A 13,377-nucleotide genomic window follows, 5' to 3' on the forward strand; every position below is an offset into this window, starting at 1 on the left:
CTTATCTTTAATTCAACAAACAAACAAACAGACGAACAAACAAACAAACAATGAGATAAACAAACAAATGAACAAACAAACAAACAAGCCTTAGTACATGTATTGTTATTATTAGTATGGGCAACTCCTTGGACATTTCCATCTTTGTCGTCCATTTTCCATTTTCTTCATAGAAAAATTACTTAGATACATGAATGCCCGGTGCCACCACCTTCCCACCCCACTCCGTATGTTTATGCTGAACACATTAAGAGCTGAATCTGAGCATATCTGAGCGTGGTGTTCAGACAATGACACGCTGACAAACCTGAGAGATTAGTACGCCCACTGAGCCTTGAGTGACAGTTCCACCTCTCACTTCTTGTTCCCTGTGGATTTCTTTTACTCGCCGTGAAGTACGTCATGTCATCCGTCCTATTCATTTCATAGCTTTTCCTATACCCATGCTTATGGTAATAACCACTCCTGAAATAACCTTAACCGTGTGGATGGAGGCGTAAAGAGTATACAAACAAGGAGTCACAATGACAAGGAACACCGTACAATCCTCTTTTCAAGGACAAAATCTTCTATTAATTTTCAGTACTGAAAGAAGCTTATTTTCTTTGTGGAAGAGGTGGGTGAAAATAGTAATTTCCTAATATAAACGACCAGGGGAAGAGTTGACGTGAATATGTGACAATATCCAAGGTTGCTCATTTGTCAATATTCCTGAGCTGAAGGATAAGTGAATGCTGGACACTTGAACTGAATTTTTATACGTTCATCCGCGGATTTGTCGAGAAGAGAGATGAAGGTTTGATTGATAAAAAGCAGACGAGCTTTTAAATCTTGTTAATACAATTTTTTAAAATAATAAGAGACAAAATCTAGACAATGAGCTACCAGTACAAACTATTTTAGATGTGCTATTTCTGTTTCCAAAATGGCGTCCCTTCAAGGTGCTGAAAAGTACAGTCGATGTTGCTCCAGAGTCCACCTGACTAAGAAAATGACTATTGACCACACTCCCTTGCCCCCTTGCGTTTTTATAATTATGATAACACTGTTTGAGACTTTCACCTAAGTCGACTGTGGATTCTGGTCTTGGGAAATTTCGACTTCTAATAAAATCTGTATTGAAAGTAAGGAAAAGCCATTTGCTCGGCGGTAGCGTTCTACTGTAAGAACAGATTTTTCCTGGTCTTTTTTTTAGAACGCGTAAGGCATGCTGGTCTATGTGACGCAGAAGATTCTATTAGGCGGGAAGTTAGAAGACGCCTCTTCTTTTCCTCAGTTACTTCAGTCAGTCAATTTTCTTTGTCTTTAAACTAGATAACATGTAGAGCTTTAATGTGCTTCTATTTCATTGATAAGAGACAGATGTAGGACATACATCGGCGATCATGGTTCTCCATTTATTCCTATGCTCGGATGCTCTCAAACAAGCCACATTATCCTGATCTTTCGCGTTCACTCATCTGTTCAGGATCTCCACCTAGGATGCTCTTTTTTATAGTAGAGGGTTTTACAGCGCTTGCAACTGCATAAGGTCATAAGAGCGCACAAGGGTGGGTGTCAACGGAGAAGTCTTTACAGGGAATCAGACTTACTCTGCTCACCTCTCTAGTTTCAATTGCACAAGGTCTGCTTCAACTATCAAGGCACCCTGGAAATACCAGGTCACAAGGGAGTGACAAACATACAAAAGAAGTAGAGGAAAATGACAATAGTAAGGATTAGGAAAGAAAAAGCAGCAGTTCCCTGTTGTAGATCAGGCACAGTTATGAGCGTGACACGAATCAGCCCATTTACAATTCTACTGTGCTTGAACGAGAAATGTCCCCCCTTTGGGAATGGCCTAAAGACACTACAGTCAGTGGTACTGCCCCGGGGGATAGGTTGCTCTGGGATACCCCTGTCTCGTCTGCGGTCAGGTTTGCCAGTGACAGCAAGATGCTCAAGGCCTTTATGTCTATTCAAATGTACCAGAAGCTGCATTTGTCTTTTCCTGATTGTTTACTCGTATATCAGACAGCGACCAACATGGGCTTCTTCAAGTACTACCTCATTAGGTTTCTTTTCCTTCAAACACATTCCTAGTATTGTCCCAAAAACACTTTTCTGCTGTTTTTATTTTTTCTCACCATTATTCTATTTACTCAAGCGAAAAACTGCTGAAGATAATGAAATATTCAAGAGTGCCTATGGTGTTATGGTCACACTTTTCGTCCATCGTCCTGCAAGCTAAAAAGTCAGATTTCGGTTTGGATGCAGTGAATTTATTTTATAAAGTATCACGCCACCCGCTGTGGTATTACTAAACCAATCAGTCCGCGAGCTTGGCTCAATCAGGGATCTAAATAGTCTGTAAATGTTATCAATAAATGATAAAGCACACGGAGTTTTGGGGCTTGGATTCATAAGTCGACATTTTTTAAAGCTTGTTCCTGGAAGAATGCTTTGTCATCCGAATGTCATTAAGTTTAACAAGTGCTCCCTTTGTTCTATTGGGAGGGGGCTATATTTTAGTATTTGAAACCTTTTTTTTCCCCTCTTAGATCATTAAGAAGACATGCCATTTCGAATCTCTCTGTCAAAGACACCAGGGACAGAGTGGGATATTAAATCCAAACAGGAAGATGTGGATGCCTAGTGACAAAGCCCCCCCCCCCTCCCCCCCAAAAAAAAACCCCTTGCCCCATAACAAAACAAAAACAAAACAAAAGAAAAAGAAAAAAACAACTAAAAAAATAATAAAAACCCATATAAAAAAACCCAAACAAACAACAGCAACAAAGAACCCCCACCCCTTCCAAATAAAACAACAAAAAAGAAAAAACAACAACAAAGAAACAGAAAACCCCAAACAAATAAAAAACAAACAGATACGAAACAAAATACACACACATACAGATACACATTCTCACGCAACACACATACACACACACATACATACACACAACACACGCACAAACACACAAACAACACACCCACAGACACACACAGATACACACTCACGCTCACACAACACACACACAGATATACACACTCATACACACACACAACATACACACACACAACAACCTCAATGTCTGGTCTTTTTCGCAAAAGCAGAGAGCCTAACCCTTGCATCATGACACACAGATGTCATTAAGACGTACATATCTTCAGATAATGACCATTGGCTAGCATATTTCTTCGAATCTGTCTAAGACGGCCACCAATTGTCGAGGATAAAATTTGCTATCTTTGACAGGTGGCAGTCATTCACAATCTCATTATAATGTAAAAAAAAGCAACACCTAGGGTGAAATAGGAAGATACCGTTCATATAGGTGATTGTCTTTTACGTATGTGGGAAATATCCTTAACGCCTCTGCTTCTCATGACTCTGTCCGCCATTATATTTCCTGCTCCGCAGCCGTGTCTGACGCAATGGAGGGTTGTAGCAGAGAAAGGGGCTGTAGTGTAAGCAAGTCCTAACTATAACTATGATAATTACTCTCCCTCAAGTATCAGTATTCCTTTCTGAAGAGCCGTAATGGTATTTTCGCCAGCGCTGCTAGCGCCCACATGCTAGACCAAGATTTCCCAGTCTGTAGTCCCCCCTGGCAGCCTGCGAACAAATCGATGTGTCACAGCATGGTGGGGAAATCAGGCGCTCGTCAAAATAATACAATTAAAGATACCAGCATTTTAACATACCGCTGGGCAATGTTTATCGATATTGCATTTTTTAAGCTAATTTCCTTTTGTATCAAGTTAAAAGCATTTTTCTGATTGTGTTTTACTGAGAAACATTAATTAAAGGCACAAAAATGTTAATTATTCAGTTTCCAAGGAATCTCTTTCTATAGAAGTCATCAAATATTAGCTGTCGTCATCTCACTAATTTTATCCCTGAAACCAGATGACCTTTGTTTCCTTCAATGGCAAATATATCGATTTCTATTCAAGACAGAAGCGTATCTTTTCATTGAAGGTCAGACAAATTTTAATGTTCAAGCTTTATGATGACATCAACAGCTTGATATGCCTACAAAATGACGAGCGACTGTTTCTACCGCGTCATGCCACAAATCGATGTGTCGCAGCATTGTAGGGGTGTAGTCAGGTCGTCAGTAGCAGCTTATTAAATCCTCTGTATTGTGCCAGCCCGACATGCTAATCTGAGGACAAGATCCTTAAGGTGGCTGGTCAGGTGGCGAGAAGGTGTCATTGACACATCCAGTTACTTTTGAATCCTTCGGGCTATTTTTGTGTGTCCTGTGCCTCTACTTCACTCTTTCGTTCCTTCGTAGATTTCTGTATTTTACCCGCGCATTAAATAATACCAACAGTTCCTCTCTCATTCTATTATTTGCTCACTCACTCACTCACTCACTCTCACTCACTCACTCACTCACTCACTCACTCACTCACTCACTCACTCACTCACTCACTTACTCACTCCATTGAGCTCCAACATTAAAGCCAATAAGGAATTATTGTGTTCATTAATCAATCTTTTCACTCAAGCAATCATACTCAACTAGATATCTTCAGAATGTAAAAAAGGGGTAGAAGGTGAATTTGGTGCTCTAGATCACATTTAAATGACATAATCTTTATGCGGATGAAGGGAACCACTCTGTTTTGACCAGTCACAGTATCATAAAGTCGTGAAATGTGGCAATGCGGCTTTTATGTCTTATGTTTTAGTAAGAGTCTTACGGCGCTTGAAATACAATTAGGTCACAATGGTGCCGAAAATTAAAGGTGCTACAAGAGAGCAACAAACACAAAAAAGAATGAGGAGAAATAAGAACGATAGATGTTTGATAAAACAAAAATAAAGGAGCAAACCACATGTGATCACTCATCAACCATCCACAGTAAGGCTTTTGATGAAGATAAGAGTTTGTAAAACAGAGACAGCCAGAGAGGCCAGAACATCGAAACAGTCAAATCGTGCCATTGACACTGGCCTAAAACAACACTCGTGTTTTGTTTTGTTGAAAAACTTTCTCAAAAAGAAGAGTGCTTGACGTTTGCAAGCTAAGCCACAATAATAATATTTCTATTGTGTTCAAGCAGATAAGCACACCACTTTAGGAAAGAGGTTGCTGTCTGCGACGAGCTATTGCGTTTGTGATCATTACAAAATGTGAGGCAGCGTGGTGGAATCAGGCTCTCGTCAATTTTTGGACATGTAGCGTTATTGGTATCATCTTAAAGCTTGTTCACTTGTCTTTGTTTCAATGAAATTAATATCCATTTATCTTGAATACAAGTCGAGACATTTACGAAAGAATAAGGTGGGGGGGGGGGTCACTTGTTTTTAGAAGTAAAATAAATGAGAAAATAGCGCCAAAGATTAGTTATTTCCCTAGCTTAAGAGTCCGTGGAAACTGAAAATTTATATCTTTTGTGCCTTTAATCAACGTTTTTCAGAAAAATCCACACTGGAATGAGTTTTTTAATGGGCATGAAAGGTGTTGAGCCAAAAAACAAAAATTTGATAAAAATTCTCAAACCTGCGGAAAAATGCAAGTTTCTTCACTTTGATTATTTTGACGAGAGCCTGATTCCACCACGCTGCCTCACAAATGTTTGTACATTACTACCTGTACTTTACTCTCTTTACCATGCTAGCTACCTGCGGTAGTTAGCGAAGTCTGTGCTTCTCTTCCGCCTTGGATGTGAAAGGTCATCCTCAGTTCACAATGGGCGAGCTATTATCATTGTGTGTCATTATTCCGTTTGTCGACAGTAGTTCTAATTTGCTGACCTTCGACTTCTATGGAAAAAAAGAGGATGGGGTGGTTGACTGTGGGCTGGGGTGGGGTGGGGATGGTTCGACGGGAAATGCCAAGTGTCGCAACACAAAAGGCACTTTAACCTTTAGTGCACGAGAAAAAGAAATCCCTTACACACTCTGTCTTCCCAGTGCTCTGTACGTGTAAAGTTCACTTTGCTGACAAGGCGGGACTGGATTTCACAACAGCAACTGAGTTTTGCACATAATGGAAAATGTTTATGGAAAACACTGTTTTTATGGGATACAAATGTTATTGATGTCAATAAACATTTATTTGGTTTCATCCCCCCGAGAGAGATTACGTAATGATCTGTAATCTAGAGTGCATAAAACCGTTAGGGACTAGCCCCTTGTCTTTGTTGCTGATGAAAACAAACCGGTTTCGCTCGACATTCCCAGGAGAATGCTCCATTAAAATATCACGGTTGCCATGGTTATGAGAATGACTAACAATGCGTGACCAGGTTAATTCTAGCAAGTGCGAACCAAAGTATAAAGCAAAAAAAATCTCTGAGGTATGATTTTATTCATTAATGCCTGTGCAGCCATGGGATTAAAAGAATTCCCTTGTTCCGTCAATTTAAAGAGTTTTATTTTTTTGTAACGAAAGATTAGTATATTATTAGCGTTTTTCTATGTTGATGGATGTGGTATAGGATCGTCTCTTCTTTCATTATTGTTATTTTAGAGGTAGGTTTCAAGTGGCAGGAAGGTACAACTGTTAGGTCTTTTTGTTCTTTCCCTCAGCTGATGACGTATATTGCGTCTATATTAATATACTTCTCCGCACTGGTTAAAGTATAACGAAAACAAACAAACCGTCTAAATTCAACATCTGAATCTTTTTTGGGTTATTAAAGGTTTTAGAATTTCATACTCATTTTGATGGGTGGTTGGCAGGTGCTCTGGTATGGTTTGCTCCTTTATTCCTATCTGACAGCTATTGTCCTCATCCTCCATCTTTTTTGTGCCTTTTACTCTATTATAACACCTCTACTCTTCGACATTTATATGAAGTTATTGTGTTGCAAGTGCCGTGAAGTTCTTTCAAAAACTAAAAGTACACTCTGCATTCGATTTGCTTTGCTCACCATCTCCAATTTTTTTCTGCTGAGACTAGAATAAGATCATTTCCAGTTTGGTCCTTTCGTGAGGCGGCCTTGGAAATCGCACTAATCGAAAGCGAGATCTGTTGAACAAAATCAATTATGGATGATACAACACGCAAAACAGACGAAATGTTGTCATCTTTTGTTTGTACGTTTAACTTTCTTGTGTGACAACCTTACGGATTTGGGTCCGGTCTCGACAAAAAAAAAAAAGCGGACAGAGAAAACCGCCCTGAAAAGTAAGGACCTAGAAAAGACGTAGTCATTTTGGATACACAAACGGCTTTATATTCTTAAAAAACAAGCGTTTTTTCGCCAAGTACAAGATCCAGAAGATCGTCGGAATTTATGCTTCGTCTCTCATTTCTCTGCTCAGATGCTCTTCTTTTTGAGAAAGCTTTTCAACAAAGCACGTGTGTTGTGTTGGGCCAGTGTCAAAGCCAGGATTTGACTGTTTCGATGTTTGCATCTCTGGCTGTCTCTGATTTACAGACTCGTATCTGAGGATGGTTGGCAGGTGCTCTGATATGGTTTGCTTCTTCTTTCCTATCAAACTTCTATCGCCCTTATCTCCCCTTCTTCTTTTTTTAAATGTTTGTTTCTCTCTTGTGCCAGATCCACCGGATCGTCGGAATTTATGCTTCGCCACTCATTTCTCTGCTCAGATGCTCTAAAACAAGCCTACATTATATCCTTGTATTTTACCGTAATGCAATTGTCTGCTTGGAGGGAGCCACTAGTAGGTCCTATTTCTCCCCCCCCCCCCCCCTCTGTTGTTTCTGATCACATGTCTTGTTTCGTCCCCGCGTAAGACATGACCGGTATTGTGTCGATGTGATTCTCTTTTACTTAAAACAAACAAAATACCCCTCTCCCCTCCCCAAAACAAAACAAACAAAACCGAACCAACAAACCAACCAACCAACCAACCAACCAACCAACCAACCAACCAACCAACCAACCAACAAACCAACCAACCAACCTAACAAAACTCAACCCTGCAACCACCACCCCCCTCCCCGGACTCCCCCTCCCTCCCTCCCACCTGAACATTAATTTTATCTTTGCATTTTTATCCTTCCTGTCGTTTCAGGTACAGCTGAAGTATGAGAATCGAACCCACTGTGTTAGTCCTCCTGACGCTACTGGTGTCTGGTCACGTGATGTCCTTCAGCATCGGACGCCGGACAGCGAGGAGCACCGATTTGGCGCAAGCGTTATCGATACTGCAGAGGCAGCGTCGGCGTATCGTTGGCGATGACTTTTTTAGCTCAGAGCGATTGCTGGAAGATCGGCCTCCCTTTGACCTGGAGGACATCAGCGATTGGCTGAGCAGGGCACGTGACGAGGACGACGCAGAGGGATTGGATACAGTCTGGATGTCTGATAGAGGAAACTTCAGAGATTTTGATCAGCGAGAACGACTCAACTATGACCTTTCCCCTTTGTCATCAGATCAAGATATCACAGACCAAAACGAAGACACTACTCCCTATGAAGTTGAGCCAAGCCAAAAAGAGCTAGAGAATATATTTGACACTGATGCCGACTCAAACCCAAACCCCCAGCCTCCAGCTGTTACCCCGGAGAAGAAAAAGAAAGAAGAAATGGTGGACGTAAGAGGAGACAAAAAGATCGTGCAAAAAAAATCAATTTCTGACCCGGTCGTTGCTGACACATCTTCACAGTCGTCCGACGACATTTCACTGGACACTTTGACCAAAGAGGAATTCAGAGCATTAATGAAAGCCGTGGAGAAACTGCAAAAACAGGCTGCTAAGCTTAGCGAAGAAACAAGTGCTGAGTCGTCCTCAACGCCATCTAAGGTTGCCGTTAAAGAGACAATCTTCAAAGAGGAAAGCCCAGACGGAAATACCGTGGAAGAAGTTGCCGAGCTGGTGCCGGCTCCAGAAGACGAACTCAACTCTGTCTTCGCTGACACAAATGCTCCGGTTGTGGAGGAGACGAAGGTCGTAGAACTGGAACAGCAGGGTGGACCCCAGGGAACCGTGACTGAGACTGTGGAAACAGATCTTGTTCCACTTCTGACCCAGCCAGAGACTGAGGAGGAAGAGCGGGAATTAGAAGAAGCCTTAGTAAACGGTTTAGAAAACGGAATCGAAGAGGATGAGGAGGAGGCAGCTGCTGTTGAAGCCGTGAGGAGAAGATTGCAGGAGGAAGAAGAGGTGGAGGAAGAGGAAGAGGAGGAGGAGGAAGAACAGGAGAATGCACAATTAGGAGGAATGGAGAGGCTTGACCCTAAACAACTTGCTGCTCTAGAAAACTACTGGTTGATGAGTAGCTATCTAGACAAAACAGGCACCCCCATCAAGCGCACGGCCAAACGAGCGGCCCTCATTTCTGATCCGTTCTACGGCAACAATGATATCGTCGATGACGCAGCAGAAGATGTTGTTCAAAACGACGACGAAGACAGCAGCTCTGACGTCCTTGACGAGCTGAGAGCGGGCTCGGTGCCGAGTGTGAAAGCCTTTGTGGTTCGAATCCTCGAGCTTCAGAACGAGTTGGATAAGCTGAGAACTGTGACGAGATTAGAAGACCTGGAAAACGACGAGCTCACCGACGCCTTGAACGAGGCCACGCTGGCACAGAATGAAGGCAGCGTCTCTGACTTGGAGTTTGATGCTCTCCAGAAGGCTATTCGGATAGAGGAAGCTTTACAGGTAGGAATTCAAATACCCTCGTCTCTCAATTACTTGTCTTTCTGTCTGTCTCTCCCTGTCATAGACCCACTCCTTCGCTCTGTTTAAATTTTCTTTCCCCTCCCCCTATCTCTCTGTCTCTCGGCTCCTGCTATTTATTATGTAAGTATATTTTTACTTGGAAAATAGCACCATACTAGAAGATAATAGGAATATTATAAGTAGTAAATGAATAAACGAATAAATAAGTGGATACTTTATCAATCATGTTCTTCAAACTGACAAATTATGTTCAGTAAACGAAAAGATGAGAGAACAGAAGATGAGACGCAATCATCCTGCTGGCTTCAAATGGCGAGTTTGAAACCTCTGCTTTAACTGATTGAAAGGTATGATTATCATTGAGGCTCGAGAAAGGCTCGTGTAGATAATCTTGTCTTATCATGGCCTCGGTAGTCTAATGGATAGGCTACCCGACTCTCAATTGTGAGGTTGTGGGTTCCGAGGTTAGAGGCTCGACGGTATGTACTTGGGAAAGGCACTTTACTCGATTTTATTTCAATTTACCCAGGGGTGATTAGGTACTTGGCCATAGAATTGAACGATCTTGTCAGTATGTTCGTGTTTTAGCTCCTGTAGAATGGCAGTTTTCACTGCATGCCTCAAAGGAAGGTGACATTGTTTCAGAAAGCCATTAGGTCTGCTTGGGGTAATAATAATAGATTGTAAGCTGCATCGAGCTTGCCTTTATAGAGCGGGAATTTGCGCGATATAAATGTTACTTATTATCGTCATCTGAATCTTGGATTTGCTTGACTTACTATCTTATGATAATAATAAATAGCATTTGTATAGCGCATGTCCCCACTCGAAAGAAAGCTCTAGGCGCTCTACACTATATTATTACCCCAGCAGACCATAGAACACTCAGAAACATTCTCAGCTTCCCGGGAAGCATGCAGTGCAAGCAGCTGCGCTCAAATACTAACAAACTGACAAGATCTTTCACTGTCTATAGCTGGGTACCCATTCCCACCTGGGTGAAGTGGGGGAAAATTCGTGTAAAGTGCCTTTCCCAAGGACACAACGTCGGGCCCGCGGCTCGAACCCCCGAACCCGCAACCTCACGATTACGAGTCCGGTAGCCTAACCACTAGGCCACCGACGCCTTATGCCTTGGCGAAATTCGGCTTGCTTTGTTAGTGAATGCTTTGTTGAAGTTATTTTGTGCTCGCAAACCCCTTGAAGTTTGATTGTCGAAAAATAGTTTGAGGCCTATCTTCAAAGAAAAGAAAAACTGGCGTGCCTCTGATGTAGAGCAATATAACGTGTGACAACACGGTGGTGTCAGGCGCTCGTCGGTTGTGGGCCATATGGAGGTACTGGAATCATCTTAAAACTTTAAAACATTGGTCTTGCTTCTGATGAGAAAACACTCATCTAATTGGAAAATGAGTGGAGCTATTCGCGATTGAAAGAGATGGCGGTCGCCTGGTGTTAGAAGGTAGATTAGCGAGAAAATGGCCGCTAAAGTTTAGTGACTTCTAAAGGTTGAGAGTCCGTGGAAACTGTAAATTTTCATTTTTTGTGCCTTTGATCAAGGGTTTTCAGTAAACTACAAACATGATGTGTTTCTTAAAAGGACGTAACATGTGTTAGGTCGAAAAAAGGTTAAAATTGTCAAACACAGAAAAATGTCGATTTCTAAGATTTCATTATTTTGGCGAGTGCCTGATTTTACCTCGATAAAAAAACGCACAAAACCGAGCTCAGTGTTAAAACATTTTCATTTGTGATACATGCACGCTGATCTATTGTTTTGAGTAAATAGACGCACATCAACACAGTAATGGTCATTTGTGAAGCAGCGTGGTGGAATCAGGCTCTCGTCTATTTTTGTCATATTGAGTTATTGGTATAGTCTTAAAGCTTGTTCGTTTGTCCCGCTTTCTATGAAAAAAAGACCCATCCATCTGCAATAGAAGTGGAAATATTTTGGATTGAAGGAGGTGGGTCACTTGGTTTAAGAGGTAAAATTAGTGAGAAAGTGGCTGCCAAAGCTTTGTAAATTCTAAAGCTGGGGAGTCCATGGAAACTGTAAATCTATATTTTTGTGCCTTTAATCAACGTTTTCGGTGAAATCCTCAAAGGAATGTGTTTGTAAATGGACATAAAAGGTGTTGATCCCAAAAACAAAAATTTGATAAAAATTGCTAATCAGAGAAAAAACTGCTATTTTCTTCGATTTCATTATTTTGACAAGAGCCTGATTCCACCACGCTGCCCCACATTTAGTACTGGGAAAAAGAAAGACAGACACACAGAATCAACAGTGGGAAAGTAAAGAAGTAGAACCTACAAATGGCCCCCTCCAACCACCCGTACACACGCTGCAGGTAAACCACTTTGATTCGGGGTCACAACAACAGTTTCTAGAAACCGGAGCAGCTGGTCGTTGTGTTATACCCAGTGCACGTTGTCCATTTGACACACTGGCGATGTCTCTCCTTTGGAGCATATCAAGGAAGTCAAGATGAAAAAGGAGGGAAGTAGTACTTGGGCTATCTCCATCCGCTATGTCTACCTCCCAGGCAAAGCTGTATTATGCATACTGCTTTAAGATCGTCTGTCAAGACGCCAAAGGCCATCAATCATTTGAAACAGTCACGGCTGGCAAGGATTTCCCTTCATGGAGAGCCAGAAGTTGCCATTGTGGCACAATTTCATAAAATCTTCCATTCATGTTTCATTTTGAAAGATTTGATTAAAAATTTTGCCAAAATGGTAACTGATGCCCCTTCATGAGAGAAATTCTGGCTGGCCCGACTCAACTGAATTTGACTGACTGTGCACTGTCAAAGGTGACGTGCTTTGTGAAATGTTTATTCAAACATTCTCTCTTTACTCATCATCACTAGATTGAGTCAGGAGAGGGGGGGTAGAATGTGTGTCTCATCAATAAGTCTCAGTTTACAGCATTATAAAGAAATATACGGGTTGAAGGGGGGCACAATTAAGCCCTACTTCTTTTTCCTCCCTTTAACGGTTCTTTCAATTTGTCTTGCTTGCTTTTTCTGGCAATGCTTGGCGGCTATTGCGTCGATGTGATTCTCTTAGTCAGAAAAAAAGCAAACTAACTCCAAGAAAGAAAGAAGATTGATGGCGATATGATGTATATTCTACAAAATACAGTAAAAACTTTCGCAGATATTGCGTTTTGAGAATTCATTAAAATGTGGCAACTCATTATTGAAACAAATGTTGAATTGGTCTATACCTAGATTGCTTTATTGTTAGGAAATGTAGAAGGATATAAAATGGGCTAAAGTCAGCAGAAAAATAATTTCAGAAAGGAGAAATATTTTTGCCCACAGCTTCTTAGGGAGTTGACATGGTTAAAAACGGCTTTCTTTTATCAGCTCGAAAAGCTCTTCCGCTCCTGGACGGATAGACGTACGAAAACCAGTCTCGTTTTAATAATAATATTCCAAAGATAGCAGTGTACAGGATGTTTCACTCTCAAAAATTCAAAGACGGTATTATACGGGCGCCAGAGGCACTGATAAAAACGTTTTGACCCGATTGTTTGACAGGCAGTCTCAAAATTTTCCTCTGCTCCTTCTCTATGAATTAAGAGAAATGTCACTTCCTAAAAACGGTATCAGTTTCGCAATAAAAATATTGTCGCCACAATCATTTTTAGGACTTTATTTTAGTATCTCAGAGCCAGGAGTGGCTCATCGCGGCTGTATTTTTTCAAGCACAGATTTAAGATTGAAACAACAGGCCCATCGTTTGAATAACATTGTTCCTTTCAGAGCAC

General features: G+C 41.3%; 1 protein-coding gene across 1 annotated transcript in view; it reads left to right on the forward strand.

Moving 5' to 3' along the window:
- The window catches only part of LOC101858513 (FK506-binding protein 5), a 37,206-nt gene extending 24,340 nt beyond the window's left edge, over positions 1–12,866 (forward strand). Inside the window, exons 2-3 of the mRNA XM_035972348.1 lie at positions 7,985–9,575; positions 12,852–12,866. Of these exons, the coding sequence (XP_035828241.1) occupies positions 7,998–9,575; positions 12,852–12,860 (1,587 nt within the window). The 5' untranslated portion in view covers positions 7,985–7,997 and the 3' untranslated portion in view covers positions 12,861–12,866. The remainder of the gene's footprint in view (positions 1–7,984; positions 9,576–12,851) is intronic.
- The last annotated feature ends 511 nt before the right edge of the window (positions 12,867–13,377 follow it).

Source organism: Aplysia californica, unplaced genomic scaffold (assembly GCF_000002075.1).
Source record: "Aplysia californica isolate F4 #8 unplaced genomic scaffold, AplCal3.0 scaffold00659, whole genome shotgun sequence".
NCBI lineage: Eukaryota > Metazoa > Mollusca > Gastropoda > Aplysiida > Aplysiidae > Aplysia > Aplysia californica.